The sequence below is a fragment of the Lagopus muta genome, chromosome 2 (assembly GCF_023343835.1).
Source record: "Lagopus muta isolate bLagMut1 chromosome 2, bLagMut1 primary, whole genome shotgun sequence".
Classification (NCBI taxonomy): Eukaryota; Metazoa; Chordata; class Aves; order Galliformes; family Phasianidae; genus Lagopus; species Lagopus muta.
In genome coordinates this window covers 22,844,481-22,862,382 of record NC_064434.1, presented here as the reverse complement: position 1 = coordinate 22,862,382, position 17,902 = coordinate 22,844,481, and the positions used below count along the sequence as shown (strand labels likewise).

General features: G+C 41.1%; 1 protein-coding gene across 1 annotated transcript; it reads left to right on the top strand.

The window, feature by feature from the left end:
* Window positions 1–798: 798 nt before the first annotated feature.
* KLHL31 (kelch like family member 31) lies at window positions 799–12,380 on the top strand. The gene is made up of 3 exons (XM_048936087.1): window positions 799–995; window positions 3,208–4,414; window positions 6,204–12,380. Exons 2-3 carry the CDS (start codon window positions 3,240–3,242, stop codon window positions 6,934–6,936), a joined length of 1,908 nt encoding a protein of 635 aa, XP_048792044.1. The 5' UTR covers window positions 799–995; window positions 3,208–3,239; the 3' UTR covers window positions 6,937–12,380.
* The last annotated feature ends 5,522 nt before the right edge of the window (window positions 12,381–17,902 follow it).

Genomic DNA, 17,902 nt, shown 5'->3' with positions numbered 1-17,902 from the left:
AAGTATTTCACCAAGTCTAGTCAAAAGAAAGTCTTCTCTTTCCGTGACTTCCACACCCCCGATGCCTCTCCCTTCCCATGCAGTCACTTCTACCTTTTCTATCTCTTCCTCTCTCTTCTTTCCATCTCCCATGGTATGAAATTCCTCTGGGATGTAGAGACCTGGCTTCAAATTAGCCAAATGTGAAGGTAAAATACTACAGTGTATTTTCCAACCCACAAATAAGGTTCATATGGGTTCAAAGGATTCAAAGTTCAAACCTTTGTGGAAATGTATCAGGAGATGTGAGCCAGCATCCTTGAAAGCCAAGGCAAGCTTTCGTGGGAGCAGTGACCTACCTGATAAACAGGACATGACTGTGAATCCCCAAATCAGTCCATTTCCTTCCCTTTGCCCAGAGGTAAGCAGCTCAGTGCAACAAAACATGGAACTGAAGTGTGCCAGCTTCTTTCTGTTTCCCGCTGGTTATTTCAGATGTTTGTTTCACAGAGCACACTGGCTTTTGCACAGCCCACCCTCAGATGTCACCATCGCCAAGCAGTGCTCAGGGAGCCCAGGCACCCAAAGCAGGGTAATCTGATGGTCTCCCTACGCTTACCTGGCACGAGCATTACCTGGTGTGGATATGTCATCTTCACCTTCCCCTCCTGCCTCGACCCTGAACATGACAGTTGTCCGTGTTTGCCCCCCTGGTTTCTGAAGGCTGGGCAGACTGGGGAAACTTAATGCCTGTGTCTGGGCAGAGGCAGGGAGCGAGGCACCGAGAGGAGGGGTCATTTTAAAGAGCACTCGAGCTCAGGCTGCGGTCTCTTTTGCTCGCTGTGACAGCAAAGGGTCACAGTAGAAACCACAAGCTGGGACTTACCAGGTGGCCTCTGATCTTCCTCTCTTCTTTTTACCACCTTTCCTGTCTTTGTCTTCTCATTTTTCCTAGGAAGAGTCAATTTCACTGACAGCGTCTTGGACAGCTCTGAGACAACCTATTTCTGAGGAGGGTAAGGGGTTTTTAACTCCTCACGTTGATAGCGTTTAGAAGATAGCATATTAAAGGGGGGAAGGTCGTGTGTTTGAGTGTGCTGTTTGGGGACCGTCAGCGTCCTTTGGCATGAGTTGTTGTTAATCTAAAGTAAATCAGGTGAAGGCAAACAGCTATAGGAAAGAAAATCATCCAGGGCTTTCAAAGCTCAGCAACAAGGAGTTGTAACAGGTTTGTTTGGTTTGATTCGCTGGTTCTGAATTTCCTGTTGCCTGTGCGTTTATGCACTGAGGTAGCCAGTGCAATTGCTGCTGATGGAAAAGTAATTTTCAGGAAAAAAACTTTGGAGAGTGGACTTTTTTAACAAATTAAACACATGCTTTGAATATTTAAATAAGGTCTACAAGGAATACAGTATTTAAATAAGCTCTACAAGTGAAGCAATAAACATTAAGTGATGTATTTATTGGAATGCTTAAGTTATGGGCCTCTAAAAATTTGTAGAACTACAAGTCTGTCTGCCAAAATAATACATTGCCTTGCCAGCAATAAACCTGTGGCTAATAGTATGTCCAAAGACACCCAATGGTTCTGTTTTGCTTTTATTCTATGTCAACGATTATACATTGCAGGGCAGACAGCATAGTTTTGTTGCAAAAAGTTGCATTCAACAACCAAGTGGACTAAAGCACCAGATGCACCTCCGATTGAACCTGTCTTAAAATGGCAAGCTGCTGGGAGGCTGCTATTCCTGGAGGTGACTCTGATAGCTCTCAACAGATGCAGCTTCTGGAATGCAGCCGGAGGGGGGGAGGCGGGGAGCAGCTGACCCCAGTGCTGGCACCCAGACATTTGGGGACTGCAGCTGACGTCAGCACGCGCTGACACTGACACTTCCAGCACACATGGCCTTCTCCCTCTCCTGCTCTGCACGCAGTCGTCACCCAGCAGAAGAAGAAAAAAATGCCTGGTACTCACAGGCAGCAACCATTCCTTTCTAAAATTAAATCACCATTTTTTTAATGTGCTGTGCACTTAAGGGAAAATCAGTGTGCTGAGACTTCAGATTGAAATGTGGTCAAACTTTTTTTAAGTTGATCTGAAACGATCCAGAATGTTTTATCGTGAATTAGCATTTCTCTGTGCTCTGTCTGCTATGAGCACAAAGGTCACAAAGAAAACCAGCTTAAGTGAGTTGTTTTAAAATCAATGGCTGTATCAAAGATAAATGTTATACCTGTTGTATGTATTGGAACGCTGATCTCAGCAATTCCGTTTTAACTCTGTTACTGAAGATCAGCACTTTCCTTCAGTTTGTGTTTGCACACATAGATATATATTTAGGAAGCTCCTTTGAGAACTGGTTAAGGATCACATCGCTTGTGTTTGACAAAAACCAGGCTCTTCATTTCAGCAAGAACTGGAACTTGTCCAGAGTTGATAAGTGTAATTCAAATTCAAAATATGCGTGACTTTTTTTCAGATAAAAGTTAGACAGCATCTCTTCTCCCTCAATCTCCAGAAAATCCTAAAAATAACATTATAGCCATTTCAAATTACAGACAACAAGAAGCAGAGAGAGGGTCTGTGAGTAGAAGATATTTGCAAATCTGACATGGGAAATAGAAGATCATCAGCCTCATAAATTATAAAAAGTTGAAGCAATTTGGAACAGATTTTAAATTTAAAATCAACATAAGATCTTACCTGTAATTCACTTTATCTTTTATGTTACCATCTCCTTAAGAATTTCCCCACTCTCAGTATTTCCTGGTTACACTCTGAATTCACTTACCTGTAAATCTATATTAGTCCTGCAGCGAGGATGAACAGAAGTAGGGGCCCATATTTTTCTTATACTTCGGATCTAGAACCTGGCTCATTTCAGAACTGTGCACTCTGGCATACTCATTTAATGTTTATTAGGAAGAGAGTTTAACTCTTTGAATGTGTTGACGATAATTACTATTTTCATCTCATTATTAAAAAGAAAAGGGATTGTGTAATTACTTGTGATGTATTCTTTATAATTTGAACGTGCATTGTTACAGATAAGCAGCTGCATTACCATCCAGGAGAGTACAACAGTTAATAGGCAGATAGACTACCCTGTGTATTTTGGTTTTGTGGCCTTTGTATGTATTGACAACGATTAGATTTGTTGCATAATCACTCGGGTATTAAATTTCACAACTGCAGTGCAGCTCTAAACATTTTCAATTTATTTTTAGCGAGCTCTTGGCTGTAATATTTCATTGCAGTCATGGCACCTAAGAAGAAGAACGTGAAGAAGAACAAAGCAGCAGGTATCAGTGAAATGACTATCATTGTGGAAGATGGCCCCCTCAGCAAACTAAATGGATTGAATGGACTCCTGGATGGAGGCAATGGTTTCAGCTGCGTCTCGTCTGAAGTTTCTGACCCGTCATACAGCCCAAACCTCTTGGAAGGTCTAAGCAGAATGAGACTAGAGAATTTTCTTTGTGACTTGACTATCAGTACCAAAACCAAATCTTTCAGTGTTCATAAGGTGGTGATGGCTTCAATCAGTGACTACTTTCACAACATCTTAAAGAAAGATCCGTCCACTCAGAGAGTAGACCTCAATGATGTATCTCCATTGGGTCTGGCTACTGTTATCACCTATGCTTACACTGGAAAGCTCACTCTCTCACTTTATACGATAGGTAGTATTATTTCCACAGCCATTTATCTTCAGATTCACACCCTTGTAAAGATGTGCTGTGATTTTCTAACCCAAGAAATCAGTGTTGAGAATTGTATGTACATTGCCAATATTGCAGAAACGTATGGACTGAAAACAACCAAGGAAGCTGCACACAAATTTATTAGAGACAACTTCATTGAATTTTCAGAAACAGATCAGTTCTTAAAACTTACTTTTGATCAGATTAATGAACTTCTTGCAGATGATGACTTGCAGTTGCCTTCTGAAATTGTTGCATTCCAGATTGCAATAAAATGGCTGGAATTTGACCAAAAAAGAGTAAAGTTTGCTGCTGATCTCTTAGGTAACATTCGTTTTGGTACTATCTCAGCTCAAGACCTTGTCAATTATGTCCAAACTGTTCCAAGAATGATGCAAGATGCAGATTGCCATAAGCTCCTGGTAGATGCCATGAACTATCACTTGCTTCCCTATCATCAGAATACACTTCAGTCTAGAAGAACAAGAATTCGTGGAGGTTTCAGAGTGCTAGTTACCGTTGGGGGACGCCCTGCTCTAACAGAGAAGTCTCTCAGCAGAGACATCTTATACAGAGATCCTGAAAATGGATGGAAGAAGCTTAGTGAAATGCCCGCTAAAAGTTTTAACCAGTGCGTGACGGTGATGGATGGATTTCTTTACGTGGCCGGCGGGGAAGACCAGAATGATGCCAGGAACCAAGCCAAGCATGCGGTCAGCAATTTCTGCAGGTAACTCCTTTGTTTGTTTGTTTGTTTGTTTGTTTTTAACAATACTTATTTACTCCACACAGTGCAGGGAGATAGGCCAAGCTGAACTGTGACGTGCAGCGCGATCAGATCAGACACGTGGAAAGATGGGGTGGAGGAGCTATAGGTGCTATTCTTTATTAAATTTTGAGTGAACAAAACAGTGCAACTGAAATGCACAATAGCTTCACCATGATGCACAATGAGAAGTGAGGAAGTGAGAAATTAATAAGGGAGGTTCTGAAGTAGCACTGCAATGCATTAGATCAGATGAGACTTTAAATTCCAAGAGCTGATGATGCCTCACAGAAAACTCTGAAAAATATTATAATTCTGACTTTCTATGCACCACCACTTGTATTTTTAACATCTCTCACGATGCATTTCATATCTTTTAGCTTTTGATTTATGAAGAGCTTAGAAACAATGAAGGCTGAATGTCTCTTGTACAAGACACTCCAAACAATACCTTGCTTACAGTTCTTATCTGTAGTCATCCAAGAACTGCACAAGCGATAGCAAATACTATCACTTGTGCATAATCTAACACGTACTAGTCAAATGAATGGTGATGGTTTTTAAATAGCTTAGCCTAAAAGTTAGTGGCACATAGTAGCTTGAAGCAGGAGTTGAAAAAATTCACCTTCTATCTAGTAACAGACTATGGACACACAATACAAACATGCAGCCCAACAGTGCTTCCTTTTCTACTCCCAGAAAAGAACATTCCATTCAGATAACATCTCCCAAAGAGGACCACCAACATATAAAATTAATGAAAAAGGGAAGTTATCTAGATCATTTCTATTGTAATCTAATTTATCAGAAGAAAATATATTACCTAAAGGAGATTACACTGTTGCTCTCCAAGCTTCTGCCTCTGAGCTATGCCTCAAATTCTATCAAGTCATGTGCTTGGTGCATACCTGGGTTGTGTGGAGGAGTGGTGGAATTCTTGTGGTCTGCTCAGTGTTCCAATCCCTCTTCTGCCATTAACTTTGGCAATGCTAATTAATATGAATACGTATGTGCACTTGCTTTCAGAGTTTTACCAATAATAATGTATAACAACTAACAGTTATTGTTTGCTCTCCCATAGTCTTTTCCTCATTCGCTGATCCACTCAGCACGCAACAGGAAAAATGTAAGGGTCTACCAATCTACCTTACAAAACCCCTTGCCCTAAGGAAATGTAGTTTTCTATTTGCTACTTCACAACTGCTTACTGAATAGTCAAAGACAGAGGATGTTCTTTAAGATAGATATAGTGTTAGGAAGCAAAGATGTTCTCTCCACATAGATCTTAATTGGCAGAAGTGGCAGAAGGAAACACCATTTAGAAAGTACTAAGAAGGTGCTAATACAAATCACCGCTCAATGCTTTTTAAAACTCTGAATCCATTTTGACAGCTTTTCAGTAGGCTTAAATTGCAAAATTTTACAATTTCTACTGTATTTTAAAAGTATCACTTTCTGATTACGAAGAGTTTATTACACAAACTCAGTTTTCAGAAGAGTCAGATTTGTTTTATTTAAATAATACTGATTGTGAATGGCATAAACACATTTTCCTCCAATAAAGAACTAAATGTATTTGGAAATTTAAGCAGGGATGGCAGTTTCATTCCATTGACTTCTACCAGGCTAAAAACGTAGCTGCACATTATTGATTTAGCATTCCTCAACCACAGCAGTAGGGGGACAGACATAGGACTGCGGAATGTACCAGAGCTGCACATGAGATGGTCACTCTCTGTTTTTGCCCTTGTAGATACGATCCTCGTTTCAACACCTGGATTCACCTGGCAAATATGAATCAGAAGCGTACCCACTTCAGCCTGAATGTGTTCAATGGCCTCCTGTTTGCAGTGGGCGGTCGCAACTTGGAGGGTTGTCTCTCCTCGATGGAGTGCTACGTGCCTGCAACTAATCAGTGGCAGATGAAGGCACCCCTGGAGGTGCCCCGGTGCTGCCATGCCAGTGCCGTGGTGGATGGTAGGATCCTGGTCACGGGAGGGTACATTAATAATGCTTACTCTCGTTCGGTGTGCATGTATGACCCCAGCAATGATAGCTGGCAGGATAAGTCCAGCCTTAGCACCCCTCGGGGGTGGCACTGTGCCGTGTCCCTGCTGGAGAGGGTCTATGTCATGGGTGGGTCACAGCTGGGGGGGAGAGGGGAAAGGATCGACGTCCTTCCTGTGGAGTGTTACAGCCCTTACACGGGGCAGTGGAGTTATGTGGCACCCCTTCAAACTGGAGTTAGCACAGCCGGCGCTTCAATGCTGGATGGGAAAATTTACTTAGTGGGGGGCTGGAATGAGGTAGAGAAAAAATATAAGAAGTGTATTCAGTGCTATAACCCAGATCTCAATGAGTGGACGGAGGAAGACGAGCTGCCTGAAGCCACTGTGGGAGTATCCTGTTGTACTATATCCATGCCCAACACCAAGACAAGGGAGTCCAGAGCAAGCTCAGTCTCTTCTGTACCAGTCAGTATTTAAATCTTGGTCAAACCAGCAACCAGTACAAATGTTTACCAGCATAGCAGTATAATTAACCCTTTAAGTAGCATTTATGAGCTTATACAGAAAAAAAAACCAATTGACTTTGCAACAGTATTAACACTGCAAATTTGCCAGTTTTCATGACCTTCAGGACATGTGCTGTAAAACAACCTATTAGGGAAAAGATCAATTTACTTAGCAGGAAGAGAGTTAAGCCATAACTGCAGAGAGAATTTCATTCTGCTCCTGACTTTGCCACTGACTCACTGGGTAATCTGTGGCAAATCACACTTTCTTTGTGCCTTGATTTCCTTAACCTGTAAAATAGAGATAAATTTGCTTCAGAAGATTGTTGTGAGGCTTTTTTTAATACTGAGTTTCAAATGCTTTCTGAACTCAAAATGAAAGTCAAATGTTGGTAGCAATAAATCTCAACAGAAATTAGAAATGTGCCATGTCAACATAAAATTGGTCAGTTTTGTTATTTTTTAAGCTTTTTATATTTTGAGAAACAAAAAAAAAAAAAACAAAAAAAAAAGAAAAAAGGAAAAAAAAAACAAAAAAACTGCATATAGCATGTGCATACTTTACTTTTTGGAGCACTGATATTCACAGAAAATTTGTCAAAACTTTTTCTTCTTCAGAAGCTAGTAAGAGATCCCTATCTTCTGCATGAGAGCCTTTAATTCTCTTATCTGATGCTGTGACATGGCTTTCAAGACCAGAATCCACAAAATACATGAGCTTCTGTAAGCATTATGTCCAGCCCCGAGGTCTTCCTTGGGTGCTACGTTGCTCTCCTGGCCTCCATGTGTACACCGTGGAGCAGACAAACACCTCCTCCTCCTCCTCATGCCAGGGAGACTCTCCTGTTGCTCCGGATGGAAGACATGAAGGCCATCCAGTGTGTCTCCTTTTCCCCTATTCTACCCCACCTTTGTAGAAATGTGCCTCTGGGTTGTCTTCTCTTGTGAGAAGGCCCATGCCAGAAGCCAGGAGGTGCCACAACAGGGACAAAATCTGGAAACTGAGTTCATGCCAGGAGGCACCGAGGGCTACATGGTATCTCAGGATGGAGAAAGTGCATGGAGCATCTCTCCTACTCTACTGTTCTGAAAAAGAAAATTTCCCTGTGAGGTGATGAACAAAGATTAAATGAAGACTGCTTTTAAGCGTAGGATAGATGTGTGGAAAGCCATGAATCACGGGAAGCTGGATGAAATCAATGAGACATTCCTTAATAGTAACCGAGAGATCTTAACACTTTTCTTACCAGGTGTAGGCACAACATCACACAAACATTTTTCTTGATGTATCATTAAGTATCTCCTTTTGAATTCTTTGCTAGAGCCCTATTTATGTTTTGAGGAGCTCTTAGGCACATTTTCCAAAGGCTAGATTAACTCAGAGTAATTTCCAAGAACTTTTTTCCTAATCTCAATGGACACTGGAGGTATTTGTGTAGTCAAAGGGATATGCAGCCCACAGAGTCCCTGGTGAATTTGATTCTAAAGGACTGCTGTCAGTATAATATGCTTACATCCTTCTGTTTGAGAAGAAGTAAAGTTAGATAATAAAATGATTTAGTATAACAAAAAGGGTAACAATTCACTCAACATGTGCAACAGTTTATTTCATTTGCAAAAGAGAAGTGCTGTAAAATTGCCTGTGTGTACAGACTTTGCTGAGACAAGCATTTAAAGGACTCTCCTACTCAGTACTTTGTAGCTTTGTTACAACTCCATACTGAGCATGACACAGTTTGTTAGGGATGAAGTAATTCATGCTGTCCTTTGCAATTACACTGAATGGTACTCGATCCTGTTTTCCAATTCTAACTAAGAATCCACATCTGCATCCTGCAGACTGCAGAAATTTAAATCCCAAATTCAATTTCTGAGTATTGCATGCTATTAGAATACACTGCATTACAAAGACCTGTAATCAGAGTACCAGTCAGTTTGTTTTGGTTAATTTGATTTGCATATAGTTATCCTTGTCTAATTCAAATGAGTAATAATTCAAATCCAGTCGCAGAAGAAAGCATGGCATTGTGTAACAGAGTAGGATTACTGTGTTTTAAACACAGATATACTGGTCCTGCCCCCTCTAGTCAAAAACATTCTAATGGATGAGAGCAACATTTCTCCTTTCTCAAAGTCATGATCTCGTGTTCCATATGAAAGTATTTAAGATGCTCTTTGAAAAATCCTTCTGCTCCAATAATTTTTTTGCCAAATTGTAATACTATAACTATAGTTGCTTAGACATCCAGATCAATGAAGAGACAAATTCATTTATATCTGTATATATATGCTAGTTTTTTCATGCTTCTACGGTACCCATTAAGAAGGTATTTAAGAACTGAATAAATAATCATTTTGTCTCAGATAAATATGGGATAAAATTCTGTCATGCAAGCATCTCTTTTTTCCCTTTAGGAACTCAGGTCCCAAATGATGTTAGTAGTCAGATGTTGCTGCATGTTTTTCTCTTTTGTGAACCGACGCTTTCTGTACTTCAACACCAATCTTCTGGTCTTGGATATAAACTTATTTGTGAATGATGGGCTAAGTGCAATGAAACCACTCTCGTACTACTTAAAGGGTTAAAAACACTGGGGGCCAAATCCTTTTCATCTTACTCACAAAAAAAAAGTTCCATTGACTTCACTGGGACTATTGAATAAGATGTATAGGATTTAAAACTCTTGGCCAAATTCTGGCAGAACAATACATATAGATGCCTGCAAAACTGTCATATCCAGAGGGAAGATTGACCTCTCAGCCCTCACCGCCCTTGGCCACAGTAAATCTATAGGGAAGTGTCCTAGGACAGGAGTCAAGCACCGCTGGCCACGTGTTTCTTCCATTGCACAAACCAGGTACATACCATAGGCAAAGAATCTTAGGTAGATGAATAAAAGACACTGTTGTCATTATGGCACTTGAGTGTGGCTTTGTATTTTCATTGTTTTCTGTAAACATCTGTTTAGGCTTCAACTGCACATTGAGCCAGGATTTGGTCCTTAGTATGTGACAGTATCAGCTGAACTTAATATTTTTCTGATCATACCAACGTACTGAGCTAATTGTGACATTTTTATGTACAATCTCATTTTGTTAGAACTGTAAGAAGTGGTTTGTATGTTACGTGTTATGGGACGGTGTTCTTTCATTGTTCGGTACCATATTTTCAATCTCCAAATATTTAATAAGAAAATCTCAGTTGAATTTGAAATATTGTGTATCCCAAAAAGAAAACCTTAAATGCAGTTTAGGAAGTACTGTTTACAGTGATATTAAGTATGGTAGAACTTCCGACTATACGAGACACAGGTTGCTAAAACACTACAGGGATCTTCTTTAATGCTATAGTAATGGTATATATAGTAATGTATGGAAGAGTGTGTTGTAAGGTTATGAGTGAGGAGCTTACTGCTGAAAAGCAGTGCTGAAAGGGAGATTTTGTGCATAGTTCTTAACCACTATGATGAGACCATGACCATTCCTGAAGTTAACCTGTAAGACCATCTGTGGATGAGTCAAGAGTCCACTAAGCTTAAGTGCCAACTTCTAGCTGGTCAGAGAGGGGAGTGGTGAAAATTAGCATCAACCAAAACTACCAGGTGTTAAAAAGTGCTGTGTGTTGAGATTTTTAAATGGCAGTTCTTGAAGGAAAAAGTACGTGATTAATTAAATGACTGATGGCCATCCTTTATATTATTCTTAAGCCTAGATTCACTGATCCTACAGCTTTAACTCTTTCAAAACCCATGATGGGTTTGGGGGCACTTTTTGCATAGTAACAAAAATAAGTTTGTAGCTGCAAACCTGGCAATCATAAATATAGTTGTATGAGTACATATCTCATTTTGAATACAGTGGGGCCTCTTATATATGTGTCTATATATATATATGTATGTATTGTATATGTTCTCATGCATTAATGTTTGGAAACATAAATTACAAGAACTAAATGCATGAGTACATAAGAATTAATATATAATAAAGGCCAACATGGAGGTATCAGGTCAACATTCTATATTACCATTCAAATACCTACATTGACCATACACAGACATGATTTCCCCAGTGAAATCCTGTGTAGGCTTTGCGTTTTTTTGTGCAACACACAGGACTGGAGATGCAAGAAGATCCAGACAGTGGAAAGCAGAAGATGGAGCCCCTTAGCACAGTCAGGAGATTTAGATTTTGATGCCATTTCTCAAGGATGTGTGAGAAATACATGCTGAAAGGAAATATCTGCTTCAACACACACCTTTCCACAAGCAGCTTTTGTTACATAACTGAAATTGGCCAACGTTTCTTATGAAAACCAAGTTTCAGTTTTCTATTGACTGTAATTTCCATTCTCAGTGGAATAGAATTTTCAACTTAGTGTAACCTGGGCTTACCCAAGCCAGGAAATATTTTTCAAGTTCTGAATCTACCTGCTTGGAGAATGCAGCTGAAGCCAATAGTCCTTCAACAGTTTCCTGGCATTTTTGCTATGAATCTTCTCATCCTTTTGTCAAAGATCTGCTTTGTGTAATTAATCAAAAATATTTTCATGAACAGATTTGTACTCTGATTCCTCCATGCAGGAGGAGAATCTCGTCCCTTTTTATTTTCTTTCTTTTTTTTTTTTTTTTGTCCATTATTGAGTGGTTCTCTCACAAGCAACCAAAGCAGCTGCTTATGGTGCACAGATGCATACAGTTCATAAAAGCTCATCTGCGAATCTAATTAAAAAAACAAAACAAAGAAAACCTCTTTGCTGGTGGCTGTGGTAAAGAAAAGGTCATAATCTGGAATGCCTGTTGGAAAAAGAGGGGTGAACAATGAGTCACAGGTGCTTATTTTTAAAATGTGGCACTGCTAAGAGCTCTATTCCCAGTAGTTCCCAAAAAGACAAATGAAAATACATGCAATTCTGTACAGCTTGAGTGAGAGATTCAGATAACATCAGATGTGTTTTGCCATGCAAAATACTGGTGTGTTCATTGGTTTCTCAATGGAAATTAAATTTTCAGTAAAAATCTAGACAGTAAATTTACAAGGAATACATCATAAATCTCAGTTGGTAAGAATGGGAGCACACACTTTTAGATACACTGGGTGTTACACTGGCTGCTGCCTTGGCAGTTTTGTTGTCAACAAGTTAAAAAAGATAATTTATTTGTGTAAAACATTTCCCTGGCTTGTAAGTGTTAGACATACTGCTATACAAATAGGTTTTCTAATTATACACTGTAAGGATGAACTGTGATAACACATGGGAACATATTTCAACAGAAAAATCTATATATGTAATGTGAGAATGTTACTACTTAAAAATTAAAATGTGTGGTGCAGCAGTTGTTAAGTGGAATAAAACAGCATGTCAGTATTTTTCATTGTATGCTTCAAATAAAACTGTTGACACATAGAATGAATTAATTTTGCTGTCAAGTCCGTTTGTATCTCTGCGACTGTCTTTCTATCAGGCTAACCCCTGGCTGCAGTTTAAATATCCTTTGTATTCCAAGCCCCATGCCGATCACCTCTTCCATACCAGCTAATTGGTAATTGGTAACATTGGCATGTTTGTCATACGCTGGCTGTCAAACCACGGTCATGGTGAGCTACGCAGGATGACGCTGGTACCACTTGTATCCTATCTTTTTCATTTCTTTCACAAGGAAAAAAACCTTTCTTTTTAACAAAGCATTTCACAGTCATTTTTCATCATTCAAATGCCTTACAAGAAAAGATAACAGAGTGGATGCGTGATGAGCAATCTGGCATATTTTCCTTTTCATTGTATGAGTAACATCAGAGGAAATAAAAGCATCTAAGTTTTGAGGGGAAAAAATTAGTCACAATTCTAAAAGGCAATTAAGTTGTACCTTTTGAGAGGTTTTGATGTATTGAAAAGTGTTCCCTGAGTTTTGACAAGAAGAGTTTTCTTCAAAGCATGATTTGCCATTCTGTGGATGTCCAAGACAGCTTGATGAGACTGCTGAACAAGAACGTGACCTGCATGCAATTTTGGGCACCAGAATATAAGAAGAACATAAAGCTATTACAGTGTCCAAAGAAGGGCTACAAAGATGGAGGAGGGTCTGGAGGTCGAGAGGTGTGAGGAGTGCTGAGGTCCCTCGGTGTGCTCAGCGCAGAGCAAGGAGCTGAGGGAGGCCTGATGGCGGCTGCAGCTCCTCACCGGGAGCCGAGGGGCAGCGCTGAGCTCTGCTCTGTGTGACAGCGACAGGGCCTGAGGGAACGGCATGGAGCTGCGTCAGGGGAGGGCAGCTGGGGGTGAGGGACAGGGCTGCACCAGAGGTGGTGGGCATGGAACGGGCTGCACAGGGCTGTGGGCACGGCGCTGAACTGCCAGAGTTCAAAGAGTGTTTGCACAATGCTCTCGGACATAGGGTTTGAATGGTGGGTGATCCTGTATGGATCCAGGTGTTTGACACGATGATCCTCAGGAACTTACATTTATATGTGCCCAGGGAGGTGGTGGAGTCACCGAGCCTGGGGGTGTTCAAGGAAAGGCTGGATGTTGTGTTGAGGGACATGGTTTAGTGGGAGCTATTGGGAATAGGTGAACGGTTGGACTGGATGATCTTTTAGGTCTTTTCCAACCTTGGTGATTCTATGATTCTATGATTCTATGATTGTGTGATTCTGTGGATCATGCACCTTTGGAGCATCAGCAAGGTTCCTAACATCTGACAAGATATCTGCCTTCGGTTATGCTCACCTGCACATCAAGTCTAAAAGTCTGAAAGCCAGGACTCAAGTGCTTTAATGTACCTCTCTAGTGTTAGTTGACATGCTCTGGACTCATCTGCTGTGGTTTTTCCAAAGGTCCCATGTCCTAACAGCCAGCCTTAAGCAGCTGTCCCAGGTGGTGTAAACACCATCTCAACTGATGTGAGATGTTGATCTGTGAACAATCTGTAAAAGGGGATTAATTGGCCTAAATATAGCATTTTATGCCATTTTCAACACTGCGGGGCACCCCAGATATCCTCTGCCTGACAGTCCAAGAGTAGGTGGCCTTTCTGTTGGTATCCCAATGTACCAACAAGCCCTGGCTGCCTCAAATTTGCTGAAGCCCTTATCCAAAAAGATGCGCTGAATTGTAAATTATAATTAATAGAAATCACTGTACTTACCCTATATAAATCTATTATCCAAATCTACATTATCTCTTCTTAGCTCCAAATTTACATTAGCCTTCCTAATCTCAAATCCTCATAAGAACACAATTCAAAAGCTAAGTATCAGCATCATTTCCTTCAGGGGAGAGGTCTATTCAAAGTGGTGATGTCTGTCTTTGGCCCAGTAGTAGGATATAATGTTGTCACCTCTCAATGATGACCTGGCTGGTAATTTACCAGTGCAAGTACAGTGGTGCAAAAGTTCTTAGGGAATAAGTAGATCCCTAGAGCATGCAACTTATATTTCATCTCGTTAATGGTGTGAAGCAGAAGGCAAAAGATTGAGGGATCACAGATGCAGAACTTCTGTCTAGAAAGCATGGAATGTTGATGGTTGTCTGTAAAGCATTTTCCAGCGATCCTCAGGTATTTAAAATCTTTAAGTACTTAAATCTTTAATGGTGTCAGATTTCTTTTTTTCGTGTGATTAGTGCTGCTGCTGAAGAAAAGGAGAGCATTGCTTTGCTTAGCTTAAGGAAATTGCTTTGTATAGAGTCATAAGCTATAAAAGGAGACTTAATATAGGATATGTTATTCACCTACTCAAAGCAGAGTTTGGCCATTTTTTTGTAAGGAAAAACATAATCAAGTTCACAGCAGCCTGTGAGGGATTATGACCTGTTCCTGTTGTGCAGAATGGGAAGAGCAAGTCTCTCCCCCGACCCCTTGTCAAAGCTCATAGCACATAGGTCCCCACCTCAGCAGCAAATGAGGCTGCTGTGGTATTGCTGAGCCCAAGCCATAAAATGTGCTACTGCCATGTCTCACCTCTAGATGAGTTCTCCCTGCATCCAGAGAGGGGAACAGGGAAGAAATGTTAAATTTCCAACTTAGTCCTTTACAGCTACATGCTATCCTTGATCTGTTGAGAGCAGACAGCAAAATGATCATCTGTAGCTTGTCTGTAAAAAAAAACAGAGAGAGAGAGAAACTAACAGAGTATCACTACTTTGAACTTGTCTCTGTTCCAGCAAATCCTTCATGATCTGGCTGGAATCTTCAAAATAGTCCATGTATCTGGAGTGGAAATAATAATGCTAAGTGGTGATAAAGGGTTAAAAAAAAAAAAAATAAAGAAATATGTAAATGATTGCTGGGAGCTAAAGTAGAGCAGATAAAAATTATCAGGGGTGTTTTTGCGGAAGCAAAGTACAGGAGTCAAGTCATGAATCTATGTGTAAAAAACTGCTAAAAAGTATTTCTAAATAAACCATGGTGTAAAAAGCAAAGATTTGAAGCAAGTCTTGCCAAATGCATTATTTGGCAGCATAATTAAAGTAAAAAACAAAACAAAAACAAAAACAAAAAAGCCAGAGTAAAGTAAACGTTGCTTGTGTTCTTTCTTACTGCATTTGCCTTGTTACTTAAGGGTCCAAAAAATTACTTATTTTTCTGTATTCCAGATATATTCTGTATTTCAGAAATGACTATGCCATCATTTTCCTTCAAAACCAGTGAAGCAGTATGAATGAAATATTCACTTAGGGAAAGCTTTTTTTTCCCCTAAATTATCCAAAATATACCTGTAGGACTTGCACAGATTTATGGTGTCCGTTATGCCAATGTGTAAAGGTCTATAAATCAATGTGTTTCTTTTTTTTTGCAAAATGCTCCCAAAATAAATACAACCCAAACCTATGACATTGCATTGTGTCTCATCTGAAGGACATTGTTTATCATTAAGCAGAATACCTATATAGCAACATGAACACAGCCACGAAAACCCATAGGAAATGAAAAAGACTGATTTTGTCTTCTGCCATTTGTATATGGGATTATTCTGAGCCAAACAGTGAATTTGTTGAAGGTACATAGAGAATCACAGAACTGTGGGGCTAGGAAAGACCTCAAGAGATCATCAAGTCCAACTCCCCTGCTAAAGCAGGTTCCCTACAATAGGTCACACAGGTAGGGATCCAGATGGGTTTTGAATATCTCCATAGAAGGAGACTCCGCAACCTCTCTGGGCAACCTGTTCCAGTGCTCCATCACCCTTACCATAAAGAAGTTCTTCTGCATGTCAGTATGGAACTTCCCACGTTCAAGTTTTAGGTCATTGCTCCTTATCCTATCAATACATAGTGCTGAGAAGAGCCTGGCCTCATCCATTTGCCTCCCACCTCCCTTTAGAAATTTATAAATATTAACCAGATTCCCCCTGTCTTCTTTTCCCCAGGCTGAACAGACCCAGATTTCTCAGCCTTTCCTCATAAGGGAGATGCTCCAGACCCTTAATCATCTTTGTCACACTCTGCTGGACTTCCTCTAGATCCCTGTCTTTTTGGAATTGTGGATCCCAGAGCTGGACGCAGTACTCCAGATGTGGCCTCACGAGCGCAGAGCAGAAGGGCAGAATCACCTCCCTTGACCTGCTGGCCACACTCCTTTTAATGCACCCCAGGATCCCACTGGTCTTCTTAGCCAGTGGAGCACACTGCTGGCTTATGGCCAATCTGTTGTCCACCAGGACCCCCAAGCCCATTTCCACAAAGCTCCTCTCCATCAAACCACCCTCTAACCTGTACTGATGCATGAGGTAATTCCTTATAATTGATCTAAACAAAAAAGAAAAAATCTGAATAATGTTGCCTTCTGCAATATCCCCTAAAGCAGAAAAAGGACAAATAACAGAATGATAGAGTCATGGAATTATTAAGACCTCTAAGAGCATCTAGTCCAACTGTCAGCCCATCACCACCACGCCCACTAGCCACGTCCCTCATCCGGTACGGCTATCTTTCAAATGAAGATGATTGCACGGTGAAAACATCTTCGATAAGGCAGCGCTCCAGAGCTTCGATAAGGCAGCCGAGAACCCCTTCGGCTTCTCTCAGCCGAGGTTGATGTCAGCGATGCGCTGCTTACTCCAGCGAACTGAAATCAAACCTGAGGAAGAAGCCGGAGCGCTGCTCCCGCCGCGCGGCGCCATGGCGGCTCCGGGACGCAGGAGGGCAGCAGCAGGAAGGACACGAGCCGCGTGCTGCGCTGTGCGGGACATGGCGTGTCCTAGCGGGACCTCGGTGACAATAAAAGGGGCAATCCAGGAGGGAAGCCGGAATCCTGACACCCTGTATTGTACCAGGAACGGTGTGGTGAGCAGCACTAGGGAAGTCATCCTGCCCGTGTACTCGGCATTGGTGAGGCCTTACCTCGAGTGCTGTGTTCAGTTTTAGGCACATCAGTACAGAAAGGACTGGAAGGTGCTGGAGCAGATCCAAAGAAGGGCAACAAGGCGGTGAAGGGCTTGGAGAATATGCCCTATGAGGAGAGACTGAAGGAACTGAGGCTGTTTGGTCTGGAGAAGAGGAGGCTGAAGGGAAACCTTACTGCTCTCTTTCATACCTGAAAGGTGCTTACAGTGAGAGCAGGGTTGGTCTCTTCTCACTGGTGACAGGTGACAGGACGAGGGGAAATGGCCTCAAGTTGTGCCAGGGGAAGTTTAGGTTGGATAAAGGAAAAACTTCTTTACAGAAAGTAAAGTGCTCAGTTGTGAAGCACTGGAATAGGCTCCCCAGGGAGGTGGTTGAGTCACCATCCCTAGATGTGTTTAAAAACCATTTGGATGTGGTGCTCAGGGACATGATTTAGCAGAGGGTTGTTAGAGTTAGGGTGGTATGGTTAGGTCGTGGTTGGTCTCGATGGTCTTGAAGGTCTTTTCTAACCTGAGCGATTCTGTGATTCTATGAATAAAACTCTTATTTCAGACGGGAAGGCTGGGGTTGGAAAAAGAGGAGGAAAAGCAAAGACGACAGT

Coding starts and splice junctions, on each gene's coding strand:
- KLHL31 (XM_048936087.1), top strand. CDS start 3,240: ATGGCACCTAAGAAGAAGAACGTGAAGAAGAACAAAGCAGCAGGTATC. Junction 4,415..6,203: donor GCGGTCAGCAATTTCTGCAG/GTAACTCCTTTG, acceptor TTGCCCTTGTAG/ATACGATCCTCGTTTCAACA.